We start from the raw sequence: 19,159 nt of genomic DNA, 5'->3' as shown, positions 1-19,159 counted from the left end.
AAATTACAATTAAAACATAACTCATTCAATTAACTGAAACTACCAAAAAAAATCTCTCTTTTTAACAGTTTCTTCTACTACGAAGGTTGTTGTTGTTGTGGACTTCAGTCCTGATACTGGTTTGATGCAGCTCTCCATACTACTCTTTCCTGTGCAAGCTTCTTCATCTCCCAGTAATTACCGCAACCTACATCCTTCTGAATCTGCTTAGTGTATTTATCTCTTGGTCTCCCTCTACGATTTTTACCCTCCACACTGCCCTCCAATACTAAATTGCTGATCCCTTGATGCCTCAGAACATGTCCTACCAACCGATCCCTTCTTCTAGTCAAGTTGTGCCACAAACTTCTCTTCTCCCCAATCCTATTCAATACTTCCTCATTAGTTACGTGATCTACCCATCTAATCTTCATCATTCTTCTGTAGCACCACATTTCAAAAGCTTCTATTCTCTTCTTGTCCAAACTATTTATCATCCATGTTTCACTTCCATACATGGCTACACTCCATACAAATACTTTCAGAAATGATTTCCTGACACTTAAGTCTATACTCGATGTTAACAAATTTCTCTTCTTCAGAAATGCTTTCCTTGCCATTGCCAGTCTACATTTTATATCCTCTCTATTTCGACCGTCATCAGTTATTTTGCTCCCCAAATAGCAAAACTCCTTTACTACTTTAAGTGTCTCATTTCCTAATCTAATTCCCTCAGCATCGCCAGACTTAATTCGACTACATTCCATTATCCTCGTTTTGCTTTTGTTGATGTTCATCTTATATCCTCCTTTCAAGACACTATCCATTCCATTCAACTGATCTTCCAAGTCCTTTGCTGTCTCTGACAGAATTACAATGTCATCGGCGAACCTCAAAGTTTTTATTTCTTCTCCATGGATTTTAATACCTACTCCGAATTTTTCTTTTGTTTCCTTTACTGCTTGCTCAATATACAGATTGAATAATATCGGGGAGAGACTACAACCCTGTCTCACTCCCTTCCCAACTCCTGCTTCCCTTTCATGTCCCTCTACGCTTATAACTGCCATGTGGTTTCTGTACAAATTGTAAATAGCCTTTCGCTCCCTGTATTTTACCCCTGCCACCTTCAGAATTTGAAAGAGAGTATTCCAGTCAACATTGTCAAAAGCTTTCTGTAAGTCTACAAATGGTAGAAAAGTAGGTTTGCCCTTCCTTAATCTAGCTTCTAAGATAAGTCGTAGGGTCAGTATTGCCTCACGTGTTCCAACATTTCTGTGGAATCCAAACTGATCTTCCCGAGGTCGGCTTCTAAGCCGAATCATTTGTTTAAATGATGAAATTAACAGATATAGTTATACAAACAAAATTAACAGATATAGTTATACAAACAATGCTTTTGACAAACCTGGCAATTACTTTGGAATTAATTGAGAGCTGGCTTTGCTAACATTTTTTCGAATAGAACTAAGTAAATACTTTAAGAATCCTAGTGATTATTTTTCCAAATGTTTATCATTTTTACAGCATTTATATTTGTTTGCAAGTCAAAGTTACAAACAATTACCGATTTCACCCTATAAAAAAGATATTAACTAGGAATAGTCAAAATAATTTAGAAAATCAATTATGTACACAAAACTAAGGACAAAATTAGATCTGGTGTTATATTTCTTAATATTGAGGGCTAACCTTTCTCTATTATGAAAATGCAGATTATACTCACATATGTTAATAGTAATTACTCAAAAATGAAAAATGAGTTTTGAGAAGGCAGATGGCAAAACAAGAAAGGAAGTAAAAAGATCCCAGCTTGCTTCATCACACCATCCATTCCAGAATGCATGTTCATAAATAAAACACATGTCCAAACACCAGGCTACACTAATTCCTTACTTAGAAAAGTTTTTATGGTAGCGATCGTCATTCGTCAATTCGGTAAATGCTTGTGTAACACATCACTTTACCAAAGTGATAAGTTACACTAATACTTTCTGTACCCAATCCACTGATGCAACAGTATGGTAGGTTTAGCATTTGCTTATTGCCAGGGGCTAGAAGTAATAATCATGTCTATTAAGATTTTTATTGGTGTTCCCTTTATGTTCTCTTTTACAGTTACATTTGCCACCTCTGTCAATCCCTGGAGATTAATGAGAGAACCAATTTTAACAGCAACTCGGAGTGTTACTTATGCCAGCTCCTCTCCTACTTTAGGATTCATGTCCTTCATTATCTCAATATCACCAAACCCTTTCATGGCCTCTATTTAATCTATTTGATGAATAGACACAGTCGGCACTTGAGTGACTGCCCTTGACAGTGAGAGCAGCAGGGGGCTCGAGTCCTGTTGATAGTATGCCCAGCTCGCTTGCAGCACATACAGTGTGTCTCAATAGGGAATACACAATGGGAATCATTCCTACAAGAGAAAGACAAGACAGAATGAGTAGCTTCTGCTCTCATCATTGCAGTGTAAATAGCCTCTTGTAAAGATGGGATGCGGCCTCTTGTAAAGACAGGGATGAAGCTGCCTCTATTTCTCTGTCAGTTTTTGGATATATCCTCTTGATGAACACAGCCACAGTTCTCACTTCTGCCTCCTCAAGAAGCACGTCATTTCTCCCCTTTGTCTGATACCAGGACACAAGTAGGACATCAAACCGATCGAATGTGACCGGCAAACACTCAAAATCTTCCCTGAACCACAGATAGAGGGTGGAAAGCTTGACACAGTATAAAATTCATACCATTTTGTCGATGTATCGGTCACATAACCCCTTGAGCAATGCATCAAAGCTACTGGCATTACACAGTAATTCAACTGAATCTACATAGGATCTTGTGTCTCCAGTCAAATTTAAATGCACAGTATTCAACTGAAAACCGTCAAGCCGAGAACATATCTGGTCAACATCATGCACTTTTTGCAAGAATGTTGTGACATTTTCTGATGTCTTCCTGAGAACACAGGCACGAAGTTAAGGATCCAGGATACTTTTATGGCTCAATAATATGTAAAAATCAACACCTGTTTCTTTCAGGCACTGTTTATAATGTATATGTTTTACAGATTTTTTGTTGATATCAGGTAATGCAGCATATTTTCTAAACAAATCAAAAGTATTTTGAATATTTTTGAACCTGCTTAGGGTTATATATATATAAAAAAAAAATTACAAAGAAATTGATGCATTTTTTTTCCAAAATGCTTCCTCAAATAGAGGTACCATTTAATCCAATGTTACACATTTGAAGGGGACCAAATTTTTACCAGGTATGCATGACATGATGGCTGAGGTACTAGACCTATTTGAAGAGCGAATCCAGCTTCATGCACCCATTGTCTGTCACACGCAAGTACTTGATCTTCCAAATTAGAGCCACGTTTTATGCATAAATTTCTCAGGGCTTCCAATCTTCCTATCACTCCATCATTGAAACATATCACTGTACCTAGTCTGCGAGCTTGTAATATATTTATTCCTACAAAAACATTCTTGGGTAATCTTTCCCATATGCAATTGCTGGAACTTTCATTTGTATCCTGGGTGCCACCATGAAGACATTTACTAAGCAAAACAGGGCCACTCAGGTCTCTAAAAATTGGTTTTATTTCATTCATAAAAGGCTGTGAAAGAGAATGCTTATCATGGTATATTTGACCACTTTCCTTTGCTTTTTGGTAACCACACCAATAATCTGCTCCTTTAGGGCAAATTCATTGAGCAGTGTCAAATTGGTGAGGATGTGTGCATCTAAAAGGATTTTTTCCATTGAAAGAGTTGGTTAAAAATGGAAACTTCAGTGTATCCTGTACTCGGGAAACATATGGGTGTGCCTAGGTTGGTCTGTTAGACCTTTATCCAGTCATGGCTGTCATGAGAAGATGTTAATTTCAGTGTTGGAACAATGTTCTAAGAAAAGATATAGGAGAGGATTCACATAATTGTCAGCTGAAATCTGGTGCCAGAGGGAGCTGGTGCTTGGAGCTGACATGCTTTGACAGTGCTCAGCAGTCAACATTTGACTTCTCTTCCATGCTTCCTGTTGGCATGGTGGGCATGTAGTCAGCAGATCACTTTCCACAGGAACAAACAACCTCTACTGAAGCTATGATCCTACTTAGCATGTAATTATCTACAGACAAATTAATAGGTGCTGCCAGTGATTTATGGGATTTAAATATTTCAGGTTAATTCCTATAGCAGAAAATCCATTTACATACTGACCATAGGCCCCCTACACATAAGGCATATGTGGACATCCTGACCAACAGTGAGCCATGTTTAAGAAGTTGACATCCATTAAGCACAATGTGTTGTGCTCAACAACAATCTGCATCAGGTTGTTGAATTGTCAGTTACATCAAAAAAGGTAGCCACAACCACAATGCAGGACCTGCTCATGTGTAGGATAGTGTCATTGATAGCCTACTCCAACTAGCCTGTTTTAGCAACTTTTGGAGTGCCGTTGTTCCTCTACTAACTAGATTTTCTTCCAAAACGTTGGACTCCACTCATTGTATGTGAGAAGCAAGCCTATCTTGTACACACACACACACACACACACACACACACACACACATACACATACACACAAACCCACACTGCATACATTTCCTCTCAGTTGTACTGCACAATAATGTATTCAAATAACATGTCACAGTATTAATGTAACAAATAAATAAAGATTAGTAATGTAAATTGTAATGAGCTCTCATGAATGTGTAGGCAAGATGAGTGTCGAGGTGGTAATGCAAATATTTAACTAAATAATGCTAGATAAGTAGCTAAAATGTACATAACCCTCTGCAGTGTTTTCTTGTGATAGCAGACAACTGAGAAATAATTCAGTTATACATTCAATATCTGGTATGACAAAACTACTTTATATGTATTAAGTGCATTTATTTTGTTTAAAATACATTGTGATTCTATGCTGTTTGAATGGTTTTTCAAATGCTGTTGCAACATTGTCAATCACATACTTAAGACTGCAAGCTCATTTGAACAGCAGATAAAAACGAAGACCAAACAGTTGATACCAATGAATCTGCAGAATCTTGGGTAATATTTACATTTTTTTGTGGATGGGGGATGACATAACATCGAAAAGAACATCATGCTGTTTGCCACTGTCAGTTTCTGTGGGCTAGAAGACATCTCATTAACTTTTCATCCTCTGTAGCTCACTGGATTAATCCTCTCTCAGGTAGTCATGTAATGTGACTACTGTAATTCTGCCACTATACTGGGTTATCAGAATTCATGGAACTCTTAAAATAAGGTACCTGCTCAGAGATAACAAACTTTCCTTCTGAAATGAGGATAGTTACACCACTGATCTGAACAAATCTATTCTGAGTTTTTTAGTACCTTTAAGTGCATTATTCACTTCCTTTCTCTACACTTGGTGTCCACAGCCATCTGACTTTAAGGGAAACCACATTCTGTATAGGCTGAAACTTTGGCAGATGAAAGCTATATACCAGATCAGGACTTGAACCTGAGACCTTTCCCTTTTGCAGGATAGTACTGTACCGATAGAGCTAGCCAAACATGTCTCTGTAGACTGTCATTTTATTTGAAATAGTTACTTCACATGATGAGCCTGTTTTGAAACCTTGTTTATTTTTGCGTGTACACAATCGTGCACTCCTGCACAGTTCCGTAACAAATCATATCTAATGTCAAGTATTGGCCAACCATTCTGTCTCCTATTAATTTTATAAATTTCTCACGTGAGTTTTCCTTTTGTATATCAACAGCCTACCTACAGGATCAAATATGTAGCATATCCCACACTTATGTGACTCTCAACAAGCCACCACATCCTTTCGACTACTGGTATATTGGTGCATATAATGGAACACACTCCTTTGCTGCACTGTGCATTGAGTACTATGGTGTGTGTGAGATGAGTGGTGGCTTCTTGCAAGATACGTGTGTCTGAAATGTGGTATATTATTTGAATCTGTTACTGATAATAACAGTTCAGATGGTAAGGTATTATGCAAGATTTAATGCTCTTGAAAATGACAAGGTTATTATGGCCAAATGTGAGAAATTATTGTTTATTCAAATCAAGTATCAGCTTTAAAATGATTTCATTGAATATCGTACATTGTTCTTCACAAGTCAGTTGTGTACAGATGTCGGTAGGGCACTTTATGGGATTAACATAATAATATTATTTTCGGAGATCCTCCCAGCAGGAAAATTGCATTAAATAAGTACCAAACACACAAAGTTACTGTCTACAAGATTTTTTTTTCTCAGTGTGTTTGGTTTCCTTGCATGTTACTTTTGGGGCTGTAAAATAATTTAATGTTCACAGGATTTCTAATTACATATGCTTACCCATAACTTATTGTTTTGATTTATATAGAGTGCAGTCTAAACTGAAATTATTCTGTCTTGTTCTACAGTGTACTCTCTATTAATGTTTTCAGTATCCAGGATCACTTTTACAAGGAAAGTACCAAGTAATTGGTGTTAGAGATCTTACAACTGGTTATGATTCCTCACAACCAGATAAGAAAGCTCTGCTGCCTACATCAAAATCTAGTCAGATGCTGACTTTCACATTTAAGAATGGACTAGTTGCTACCCTGCGTACTAGTGGTACTGAACCAAAACTCAAATACTACACAGAGCTCTGTGCGTCACCAACTGAACAGTAAGTTAATATTGAATAAACCACTTTCCTTTTGCAAAATTTGTTGTTTGGTAAAAATATACTTTGTCTTGTCATTAAAAATTGTTTGACATGGCAGATTCATCATCAGTCAGTCATGAATTGGTGTCACCCTTATTTGCTGTAGATTTTGTGGTAATTTTAAAAAAGTAACATACTACTTCTCTTTCTCCATCCCTATTTTTATTTATTTTTTAAAGTAAATAAAAAGTTTTACCCCCATCAGACAATACACTGTGGCTTTTCTAAATCAAAAGAATGTCTATTTCATATTTATAATGGCAAAAAAGTGTTTGAGTATAGGCTTAGAAATTTTTTATGAAATAAATTTACCATAACAATGTGACGAATGATGTGAGTGTCCTCCTGTGAAGCATTAGAAGTCTGTGGAATTGTGGGCCTCAAAACACCACACTGGGCTTCATCATCAGTAACTTACAAGCAGAAATGCAGGTGTCATCTCCAAGCTGAATGAAGGTACTGCTCTGATGGAAGAATATCTGTACTCCTTTGATGGAAGAATATCAACATGTGAATATGGAATGGGCTAAAAATAAGGGATATGCAGCTTGAAAAATGAGTGATGGGAAGAAATTGAAGAATGTCAGCATAGAAAACAACACGATAAATTGAGAAAGATAATTAAGTACGAAATGCCAATGCAAAAAAAGATGGCAGATTAATGTGCCCTAGGACATTAGTTAAAGTTTGGTACTTTGCCACTTGGTAGTGCCAGTTATCATGTTAGATCATGGTTTGAAAAGTCTGTGCAGCTAGTTAGGCTAAAAGAAAATCACAGTTAAAACATACACTTCACTTTATTAATATCATAACTGCATTGTAAGACTACTCACAACAAAAAGTTCATAAGCAGAATGTGCCTTGTTGCCTCCAAACCCAGGTGTTTGCACCTAATCGCAGTGTGAAAAGTTGTTGCCCACCAAAATGCAATAAATATACAATTTGATACATTTTGACTTTCTGAAATTAATAATAATTTTCTTAGTTGCGAAGTCTCAGTTCTTCTTAATTAAATACAGTTAGTGTATTCTACTTCTATGGCAAATCCTCTACTGTGTGAGGCGCATGGGGTCATTCCATGTTAAATCAACACACCTATTTTACCTCACCATTTTAGATTTTGCTAAAATTTAGTATACTTATAGTGGATGCTGAGACTAAGAAAAATTCCAAATTTCAATTTTTTACCTCAAACTATTCCTGAAATATGGCTATGTAAACGTTTCAAAAACCAGCCAAAAATGTGTGAATGGACTTCTTTAAAATTCCCCTAGGAGCTGCTCTAATTGAGCTAGAGAGCTGGGAAAGGTGTCATTTTGCATGCTCTTTCCAGGGATATACAATAAAACATAGCTTATAATTAATAACATTTTTCAAAATATTAATTAATATTTTGATACTGAAAGGTAATTAAAAAAAGTATTGGAAATATCAAAACATTACCTTATTAAAACAAAACTATTCAGCATATTTTATAATTTATTGCTTATTTTAATTTCATACAACTTAACTAACAGCATATTAGCTGATAAAACAAAAATGTTTGAGCATTTATCTACAAACTGAAATAAAGTATGAAAAAGTACAAGTATTTACATAATAGTTCTGGTCCATGATGTTTGGAATGAAACTATTAAAAAAATTAAATACATAATGTTTGTTGTTGAGTAACAGGTATCTATACATAGCTAAATTTAACACAATAGTTACTAACAGTAATTTTGAAACAACTTTCTGTAAAATATACTTTAACACTAACCTGAGGCAAAAATTAAGTTTTGAGTTGAAAGCAGTTTCCCAATAAATTGTCTTGGAACTTCACAGATTACATTTCAATAAAGCCGAATGGGTTTGGTGTACATCACTTTCATTAAGAATGTATGTTCTCCCTGTCGAAATAAATGGATTTACTTTTGTGAGAACATCCACAGCTGACACCCACAGGACATCTGCATGTGCAGGATAGGAGAATGACTTAGCTGGTCCACATAGATGAAGAAAAGTCTCTCTCTTTCTTTTTTCCCCCCTCTTATAAAATATACCCAAGCCACCAGTTTCTGCCATATACAGTGGTGATATAGCCTGATACATCTTGTAGCTTCAGTTTGTCTAGTGATGTAGTTACTTCCCTCTCCCAACTCTGCATAACACCTGAAAAGTATTTGACTATTAATTTTGATGTAGTGTTGGGAATGAAAGTGTGAAATTGCTGTGTTAATTTGATTGTCAGTGCCGGCTTTTTAATAATATTTCTGAAGCAGCATAGTCTTCTTGAGTGGAATACGCAAAATCGACATTTGTGATATTACCTACTGCCCACTCAAATAGATCTTGTGGTGTTTGGATCTGATTTTGGTATGGCCTTTGCAAACTTGCACGAGCTGCCAGTCTCTTAACTGAACCCCCTGCTCCATCACAAGGCCCTTTCCCATGTGCCGTGGCTGAAAAGTGCCACTCAGCTTTTATGTTAAAGTCTTCCTCTTGAAGGCAAAGGTGCAGGAAGATATTCTTATTTTTGTACTTAGCAGCATAATGGTCAGAATAATAGTATATCTTTTTTTGGAAGCTTTTGAAATTTATTTCAAACAATGGAAAATCCAGGATGGAATGTAACAATACGAGAGAAGGAAAGTGGCTAGTCACCATATAGCGGAGATGGAGCCGCGATAGGCACAATAAAAAGATTCACACAATCATAGCTTTCGGCCATTAAGGCCTTTGCCAGCAGTAGACACAGACACACACACACACACACACAGACACACACACACACACACACACACACACACACACACATGCAAGTGCAACTTGCACACGCATATGCAGTCTCTGAGAGCTGAAACTACACTGAAATTTATTTGTTAGATAAGAACTAAGCTTTCTTTGCAAGGTGTAAACCGCAATTGTGCTGCAGGCAATCAGAAGCAATAACAAAGCTGATATGCTCAATTTTGTCCTTGTGTTCGTAATATATAACAAAAGTATGAATGGTAATCTATTGTCTTGTCCAGTGGTAACTCTGAGCTTCATCCTGTAGAACTATACTATAATTTTTCGAAAAATCACATATGAAAAATTCAGATTCCGTAAGGTTTTCTCTTGTTTGGTTAAGGAATGTTCATTGTTGCTTGGCAATGAAGACATGCCGGATCAAAGTAAACATCTTACTACAAAATAAATCTATGAATTCTTCAGTAGTTTGATGAACAATTTCCAGATTACAGCGGTCAACTGACATCCACTGTTGGAACTGAACTCATTCAATTAAGATTTCATGAAAAGAGTCTTGTAAAATTTTACGTATGACAGTTTCTCCTGGGCAATATTCACAGTTTCCCATGTTGCAATCAACTGATGATGGGTTGCAAAGCATTTATGCAATGCACTGCTTATAATTGTTTAAGCTGCTGTTTGTTACTGTATGTAGTTTGGCATTTTCTATCAGTAATTTTATGTTTTGGTGAGTTGTGCACACAAAATTAATGATAGAAAATGCCAAACTAAATACAGTAACAAACTCAGCAAATTTAGAGAAACCTATTTTTATGTTTGGAAACTTGTCTTTAAAATATTTGTAAGCTTCTTTAAGGTTACACAAAATAAGTCTTTTTGATATTTTTGTTTTACTTCCACTTGTTTCTGTAATTGTCACACAATCTTTAATACCTGTTATTGCCCAGCTAACTTCATCATGTTCATAAAATGAATGTACAGTTTTGACAGTTCCTGTTGGTAAACACTTCCCTGGTTTTTGGTTTGGACCTTCCATGAATCCTTTCTCTTTCAAATTTTTTTTTTGGAGTGCTGAACAATGTAATTAGAAGCATTAAATTCCCTCATTATTTTTGTGACACTCCACTTTTCAGGTAAACTTGTAAGAATCATTAGTTTTTTTGCTCTACTTATAGAATTATTAAAGTTTGTTTTGAGATTTTGAAGAAAGGATTCATCAGTATCAGTATCTGACGAAGAAGTTTCAGCAGCAACAAAAAGTTTACATGTCACTGATGAGGAAATTTCTTCACTTTTGATTTGATGTAATGCATAGATGTTACTTTCTTCTTATCAATTGGGGACTCGCCTAGTTCTTGAAGTGATGTGTTAAGTGTTTGAACAATCACTGAAGTTGCAGTGAAGTCAGGGTCTTGGTCCGGGATGATTATCTCTGATCCAGAAGAATCTTCTTCAACACTTTTATCACTGATGGGCTCTGGTGTATTTTTCAATGTGGTTACATCTTTCCTACATTTATCACAAATCCTGCCACCACTAGGTATTTGTGGAAATAATTCGGGAAGCCATGCTGTGATATTTCTCAGTTTTTTTCTGTCTCTGATAAAATGATTTGACTTCTTCAGTGGATTACAACACTGCACTCTTACAGCACTGCACTTTTTACTTGGTTCCATATTGATACAAAAACCACTTATAAACTCTCCTTCTATTTATAGATTTACTCGTAAATGAACTATTAAATATACTAGATACAACCTGGTCAACACAGAGGTAACAATTGATTTACTCTAAAACCACAGTGCACAATAATGCTGTAGGCACACTAAGCCTTAGAAGGTAACAGTTTTATATCATCTCAGCAATGGCTCCAGTCTCTGAATGATTGCACAGACATCAAGCATTGTGCTTGTTTCAACTTGTTCACAGCTTGCTGCATACATCGACAGTAACACAAGCAAGCTCAGCCTTCATACAATGGCTAAAGTCTGCACTGAAGAAATGTGCATTTTTGGACCAGAAGTATTAGCATCAATAGTCTACTTACAAGTTTTTCACACCTTATTTAAATCTTAGCTATAGGTCCCACACTCAAAATTTTGTTTTGCCCGTTAATAGACTGTAAGAAACTAAAAACAATACGCAATCAATTATAGAAAATGTTGTTTAATTTTGTTTCGAGGTGATATTTTGATATTTCTAGGACTTCTTTACTTACCTTTCAGTATATTTTAATGAAATTCCTGTTTGTTAAAGGTCAGTTTGGTCAAACTATGGCTGTTATTGAAAAACAAGAGTCCGGAATAATTTTTTTAACAATGAGCCCATCATCATCCCACATTTACATTTTGCCATGTGATTTACAACAGTATGAAGTAGTTATGGAAATATTTTGAAAATTTTCAATTATGTACTTTTTAAAAAAAATTAAATCAAAATATCAATTAGTATTTTGAAAAAGGTTATTAATTAGAAGCTATGTTTTGTTGTATATCACTGGAAAGAGCATGAAAAACGCTGCAAAATGACACTTTTCCCAGCTCTCTTGCTCAATTAGGGCAGCTCATAGGGCAGTTTTTAAAAAGTCCATTCACACAGTTGTGGCCAGTTTTCGAAAAGTTTAGATGACCATAATTCAGGAATGGTTTGAGGTAAAAAATTGAAGTTTGGTATTTTTCTTAGTTTCAGCACCCACTATAAGTATACCAACTTTCAGCAAAATCTAAGAGGGTGAGGTCAAATTTTTATTTAAAGTGTACTTTTTGACATGGATACAATCATGATCACAGTGCCTATGGACTGGAAACTTCTGACACGTGCAAATGAAATCTTCACGGTCTTTAAGGGTGCCACCTGCTGGGAGTTAAAGATATTAATGCAGTGTTATAACATGAAGGCTGGACAGAGTCAAACTGTAATGTGATTAATAACATGGTGGGAGAAACGTTGAAGAGAAGCCAAAAGCTTGACAAAGAGGAAACAGTTAGGCTTTTTAATTGCAACCATGGGCATCATCTATTGGCTAAATGAGATTGGTATCACAAAACCGGATACGTCTATAAGTAATTGGGCTTCACTTTAACTTCTTCCTTCATAGCAAAAGGCACAGGCCTAATCCAGGGGAAAAAATAAGAGGCTGTAATTATATGTGTGCTCCAAAATTTGTGCAAATCCCAGATTAGACTCAATATTCCTTACATCAGGCATCCAAATTGCTAAACGGAACCTTGTATTTTAAATCCAAAACCTGTAAAGACTCACAGACCAAACAGTATCAGAAGGTACAAGTGGAAATATTACAGAAATGTTATGGGGTAACATTGTCACCTACTTGATCTTTTAAAAGCTACAGGATGATTACTGTAAATTACCAGGTGATGTTTTAATTGCTTTCATAGGCAGTGAGCTGATATGCTGGTATGTTTCAGTATTATTTATGAGTACAAGAAGCTCCAGTACCCACTTGAAAATCCACGGCCACATTGTTGAGTAGATCATCAGTTTTAGTGGAGTTTTGATATCAACTGATGGCACTAGCCTGTTACTGTGCAATATGAAGTGACACTGTGGCAAAGGGTGGGCAGCTTTGACAGACAGTGACCACATGCCCACATATGTTGCAAGCAAAGCATGTAACATGGTGCTGTGCGCAGTTGTTCTGCCTGTGACTATGTTAATAGTCATTGTTAGATTTCCTTGCTTTTGCTAAGCCTTGTGACATATCAGTAAGATTACTACTACTACTGCTGCTGCTGCAACAATTATTATACAGTATATATGAAATTATATTTTTGCTTGGGCTGATATTGAGAAGGAATTTGTAAATAAATCCTAATTTACCACTTTGCACCTTAGTGTGGTGGTGCCACAGAATCTGCAGATGATATTGTCCAATCATCAGTTGACTTTAGGAAATGATGTTTCTCGGGTGCACTTTTACCACATCCAAGTCAACATAGATGAATATTGTGCAGGTAACAAGTTGATGCCAATTGCATATGCAATTTCAGATATCTGAACTATTGAAGATTCTTGCCTAAGACCACTAGTGTGAACTATAAGAACATTATGAATTATCCATTCGAATAAAGTCTTCCGTCAGTAGTGCAAAAATACCCATATCATGCAATACTTGTTGGAGGCGACTTTAACCTAGCGAGTATAGACTGGGATGTGTAAGGATTTGTTGTAGGAGAGGGGGGGGGGGGGGGCAGGGTGTACCTAGCTTGCATTTATTATGAATCTCTTGCCCATCGCAAAGTCCCAAGGGTCTGGATTCATTGCAGGGGGTACAGACAGAGAGTCTTGCGAAATACATTTGAGCGTGTTTTCTGAAAATTGCCTTGAGCAGCTAGCTTGGCAGTCCACATGCAATGGAAATATCTTAGATCTTGTAGCTACAAATAGGCCAGACCTTATCGACAATGTCATTACAGAAACGGGGATTAGTAATCATGATGTCATTTTAACAACTATGGTTATGAAAGTTAATAAATTAGTCAAGAAGGCTAAAAGTTAATAAATCAGTCAAGAAGGCTAGGAGAGTGTTTCTGCTGGATAGAACAGATGAGTTATTAGCATCTTATGTAGACAGTGAATAGACATCACTTATTTCCAATAAGATGGAGGTAGATGAAGTATGGGCGAAGTTTAAGCAGATTGTAAATCGGGGTCTGGATAGTTATGTGCCTAGTAAGTGGGTTAAGGGTGGAGAACAATCCACCATGGTCTAATAACAAAGTTCGTAAGATGTTGAGGAAGCAGAGGCTGTTGCACTCTCGGTTCAAAAGAGAATGCGCAAATGATGACAAGCAAAGGTTAGTAAAGATTTGTGCGTCTGTGCAAAGCATACGACTACTATCACCGCCACACCTTAGCAAAAGATCTGGCAGTGGACGGGAGAAAATTCTGGTCATACGTAAAATTGCTAAGTTGGATAAGGCTTCCATTCAGTCCCTTGTTGACCAGTCTGGTGTGGCAGTTGAAGATAGCACATTTGACCATCAGACTGACTCCCATATGGACAACATGGTAATAAGCATCTCTAGTGCAGAGAAACAATGGAAAGATTTGAAAGCAAATAAATCACCAGGTCCAGATGGAATCACAAGTCGATTTTACAAAGAGTACTCTATGGCATTGGCCCCTTTTGTAGCTTGCATTTATCGTGAATCTTTCGCCTGGCACAAAGTTCCAAGCGATGACTCCAGTATATAAGAAGAATAAAAGACTGGACCTGCATAATTAGAGACCAATATCCCTAACCTCAGTATGCTGCAGAATCCTTGAGCATATTCTCAGTTTGAATAGAAAGCAATGCTCGTGCGAAACTCAACTTGCCTTTTCCTCACATGATATATTGCGAACTGTGGATGAAGGGCAACAGGCAGATTCCATATTTTTAGATTTCTGGAAAGCATTTGACATGGTTCCCCATTGCAGGCTATAAACGAAGGTACAAGCAAATGGAATAAGTTCGCAGATATGTGAGTGGCTCAAAGACTTCTGAAGTAATAGAACCCAGTATGTTGTCCTCGACGGCAGTTGTTCAACAAGACAAGGGTATTGTCAGGAGTTCCCCAGGGAAGTGTGATAGGACTGCTATTGTTCTCTATATAAATGATTTAGCAGACAGGATGGACAGCAATCTGTGGTTGTTTGCTGATGATGCTGTGGTGTACGATAAGGGGCCAAAGTTGGGTGACTGTAGGAAGATACAAGACTACTTAGACAAAACTTCTAGTTGGTGTGATGAATGGCAGCTAGCTCTAAATGTGGAAAAATGTAAGTTAATGTGGATGAAGAGGAAGAACAAACCTGTAATGTCCGGTCACAGTTTTATTAGTGTCCTCCTTGACACCATCAAGTTGTTCAAATATCTGGGCGTAACATAACAAAGTGGTATGAAATGGAACGAGCATGTGAGAAATGTGATAGGGAAGCTGAATAGTCAACTTCAGTTTATTGGGAGAATTTCACGAAAGAGCAGTTCACCTACAAAGGAGACTGCGTATAGGACACTGGTGCGACCTAGTCTTGAGTAATGCTTGTATGTTTGGGATTGGTACAAGGTCAGATTGAAGGAAGGCATCAAAGCAATTCATGGGCAGGCTGCTAGATTTGTTACCAGTAGGTCTGAACAACATGCAATTACAGAGATACTTGAGGAGCTCATATGGGAATCCCTGGAGGGAAGGTAATGTTCTTTTCGAGAAACAGTATTGATGAAATTTAGAGAACCAGCATTTGAATCTGACTGTTGAGTGATACTACTGCCATCAATGTACATTGTGCATAAGGGCCACAAAGATAAGTTTTGAGAAATTAGGGCTCATACAGAGGCATATTAGGTGGCTGCTTTTCCCTTGCTCCATTTGCGAGTGGAACAACGAAGGAAATTACTTGTAGGGTACAGGATATCATCCTCCACACACCACATGGTGACTTGCAGACTATCTGTGTTGATGTAGATAAATCATGCTACACTATGAGCATAAAAAATTGCTCTATCAACTGAGACTCTATATGTCAACCAAGCAGGATTTACGCAACTGGTTCACTTTTTTCAGACACAGTTGGAAACTTAACCTAACAGCCACTATGTTTGCATCTCAGAAGCAATAGACAACAACTTATACAATATGCTGAATACTAAGTTACTAGGTTCAAGTAGTAATAATTTGTGAACCAACTTGTAAATGAGACTAACAGAAGACAATAACAAATCCCATTGAACATAAATATCGAAAACATTATTAGCCTTGGAAAACCTCAGTAACCATTGGAAATATCAGTTCCAAGATTCTTTCAGGCCACTGAGCACTAGAAACATATTTGCTGACAGTGCTGGTATAGGTACCAGTGATGTTGACGCTATTGGTAGACTACTATTATGTTCTGCTATGCACCTCAGTAGGTCATTCTGCTGTTCCTATAGTATCTTGAATAGCCAAAATTTCCTATTTTACAGTTGCAGAAGCAGCTGCTGCTACCACCATTCAATATACTTTACATCATAAAGCTCAAATTAGACGGGTTGCTGCCGCAAACCACATAACATAAGGAAAATGCGATAGAGTGTGAACATTGTGTCTCCAGTAATGTGAACTTCAATCAGTTTAGATGAAGAAACCAGAGTTATTTTTTTATCTAAATACACACAAACAAATAAACAGAGTTTCAAATCAAAGTCTGGATATAGAAAAGAGATGTTACAGTTTTATTCAAGAACTGGTGTAATAAAGGCTTCAGTGATGAAATACAAACTTCGTATCCACCTGCAAAGCTGGGTGTTTACTTTCTGGATCTGCACCACACAAAGGGGAAACTATGCATTATGCAAAAGATATTGCCACCACTCTTCTAGTTTGTCTCCTTATCACGAGAGTTATGGGATATTAGAAATGAGAAAATGGATAGCTTACAGGAAGGAGGTACTTAGAGAACTCAAAGATTAGTAACAATAAAAGTTAAAGGAATGAGTCTAAGAGAGATTTGCAAAATGCTATGTTTGGAATTCAGTTACATATTGCTCAAAAGTTTGTACAACTAGAAAGAATGAGTAGAAGTGTTTGGATTGTTTTCAAATCTGGCTGTGGGGAAGACAAAAGAAAGCTAAATGGTTAGACAGAGTAAGGAATGGTGAAGTATTAGAGTGCAAGAAACCATACACTCCCGAAATATGTTAGAAAGAGGAAAGCAGAGTGGACTGGACAATTCCAAGGGAAGAAAACTATTTTCAGAGAATTAACTTGAATGGAAAAGAAAAAGAAGCAGACATAAAAAAGGCACTGAGGGGTCTGAGAGAAGGGATATCTTGCCAAGCACTAAAAGAAACACCAAGGAATAGTCCAAAGGACAGTTGGAACCTCTCTTTGACAGATGTATGTATATGTTGTTGTTGTTGTTGGCGACGACAATGGTGATGACAGCGACAGTAATGCTGGTTGCTACATTATCAGTACACATTCTCAGTTTCTCAACTCTTCTCTGTTGCTTCCACCTCCAGCAAATTAGCAGTGCTGAAAAGGACAATAATGCAACTATACTTGATATACAAATAAATACACTCACATTTAGCTGCTATATGTTAACTAGAATTTGTTTTGAGTCATAGGTTAAAACTTACTATCACTTAAGAAATTAAATCCTATGTCTTTGTCATGAACTGCTCCTCCCCATGAATCGTGGACCTTGCCGTTGGTGGGAATCCTCACATGCCTCAGCAATACAGATAGCTGTACCGTAGGTGCAACCAGAATGGAGAGGTGTCTGTTGAGAAGCCAGACAAACATAGTTCTTGAAAAGGGGCGGCAGCCTTTCCAGCAGTTGCATGGGCAACAGTCTGGATGACTGACTGATCTGCCATTGTAACACAATCAAAATGGCCTTGGTATGCTGGTGCTGCAAACAGCTGAAAGCAAGGGGAAGCTACAACCGTAATTTTTCCCAAGGGCGTTCATCTCTACTGTGTGGTTAAATGATGATCGCATCCTCTTGGGTAAAATATTCTGGAGTTAAAATAGTCCCACATGTGGATCTCTGGGCAGACACTACCCAGAAGGATGTCATTATCAGGAGAAATGAAATGCGTTCTACGGATTGGAGCGTGGAATGTCAGATGCCTTAATCCAACACATAGATTAGAAAATTTGAAAACGGAAATGGGTAGGTTAAAACTGGATATAGTGGGAATTAGTGAAGTTCAGTGGCAGGGGGAACAGGACTTCTGGTCACATGAATACAGGGTTATAAATGTAAAATCAAATGGCGGTAATGTAGGAATAGGCTTAATAATGAATAAAAAAAAATAGGAACATGCATAAGCTACTATGAACAGCATTGTGAACACATTATTGTAGCCAAGATAGACACAAGGCCCACACCCACCACAATAGTGCAAGTTTATATGCCAACTAACTCCACAGATTATGAATAGGTTGAATAAATATATTATGAGGTAAAAGAAATTATTCAGATAGTTAAGGGCGACAAAAATTTAATAGTCATGGGGGACTGGAATTTGATTGTACAAAAAGGAAGAGATGGAAAAATAGTAGGTGACAATGAGCTAGGGGAAAGGAATGAAAGAGGAAGCTGCCTGGTAGAATTTTGCACAGAGCATGATTTAATCATAGCTGACACATGGTATCAGAATCACAAAAGAGGGTAGTACATGTGGAAGAGACCTTGAGGAGACCTGGAAACACCAGAAGGTTCCAGATAAATTATATAATGGTAAGACAGAGATTTTGGAATCAGATTTTAAATTCTAAGACATTTCCGGGGGCAGATGTGGACTCTGACCACAATTTATTGGTTATGAACTGTACATTAAAACTGAAGAAATTGCTAGAAGGCAGGAATTTAGAGATCAGAGGTAGTAGAGAGTTCCAGAGAGAGCATTAGGGAACAATTGAAATTAACAGTGAAGGCAGTAGAGGATCAAGTAGGTTAAAAGATGAGGGCTAGTAGAAATCCTTGGATAACCAAGAGAGATTGAGTTTCATTGATGAAAGGGGGAAATATAAAAATGCAGTAAATAAAGCAGGCAAAATGGCTATGCAGAAATTGCTAAAGGACGAATTTAAGGATTTAGAAGCCTGTGTCACTAGAGGGAGGATAGATGCTGCCTACAGGAGACTTGAGCAAAGGAGGGAATGCAGGAAGGAGGAAAGAGTGTATAGAGGGTCTATGCAAGGGAGATGTACTGTACTTGACAGGCAGT

At 37.2% G+C, this 19,159-nt stretch overlaps 1 protein-coding gene across 2 annotated transcripts in view; it reads left to right on the top strand.

The window, feature by feature from the left end:
* LOC124619416 (phosphoglucomutase-2) overlaps positions 1 to 19,159 on the top strand; it is a 136,682-nt gene that overhangs the window by 103,011 nt on the left and 14,512 nt on the right. For both annotated transcript variants that reach the window (XM_047145778.1, XM_047145779.1), the window contains exon 10: positions 6,434 to 6,660. In XM_047145778.1, coding sequence (XP_047001734.1) covers positions 6,434 to 6,660 — 227 coding nt within the window. The remainder of the gene's footprint in view (positions 1 to 6,433; positions 6,661 to 19,159) is intronic.

Source organism: Schistocerca americana, chromosome 6 (assembly GCF_021461395.2).
Source record: "Schistocerca americana isolate TAMUIC-IGC-003095 chromosome 6, iqSchAmer2.1, whole genome shotgun sequence".
NCBI classification, from domain to species: domain Eukaryota; kingdom Metazoa; phylum Arthropoda; class Insecta; order Orthoptera; family Acrididae; genus Schistocerca; species Schistocerca americana.
The sequence above is the reverse complement of the archived record's forward strand: the minus strand, read 5'-3'. Positions and strand labels throughout refer to the sequence as shown.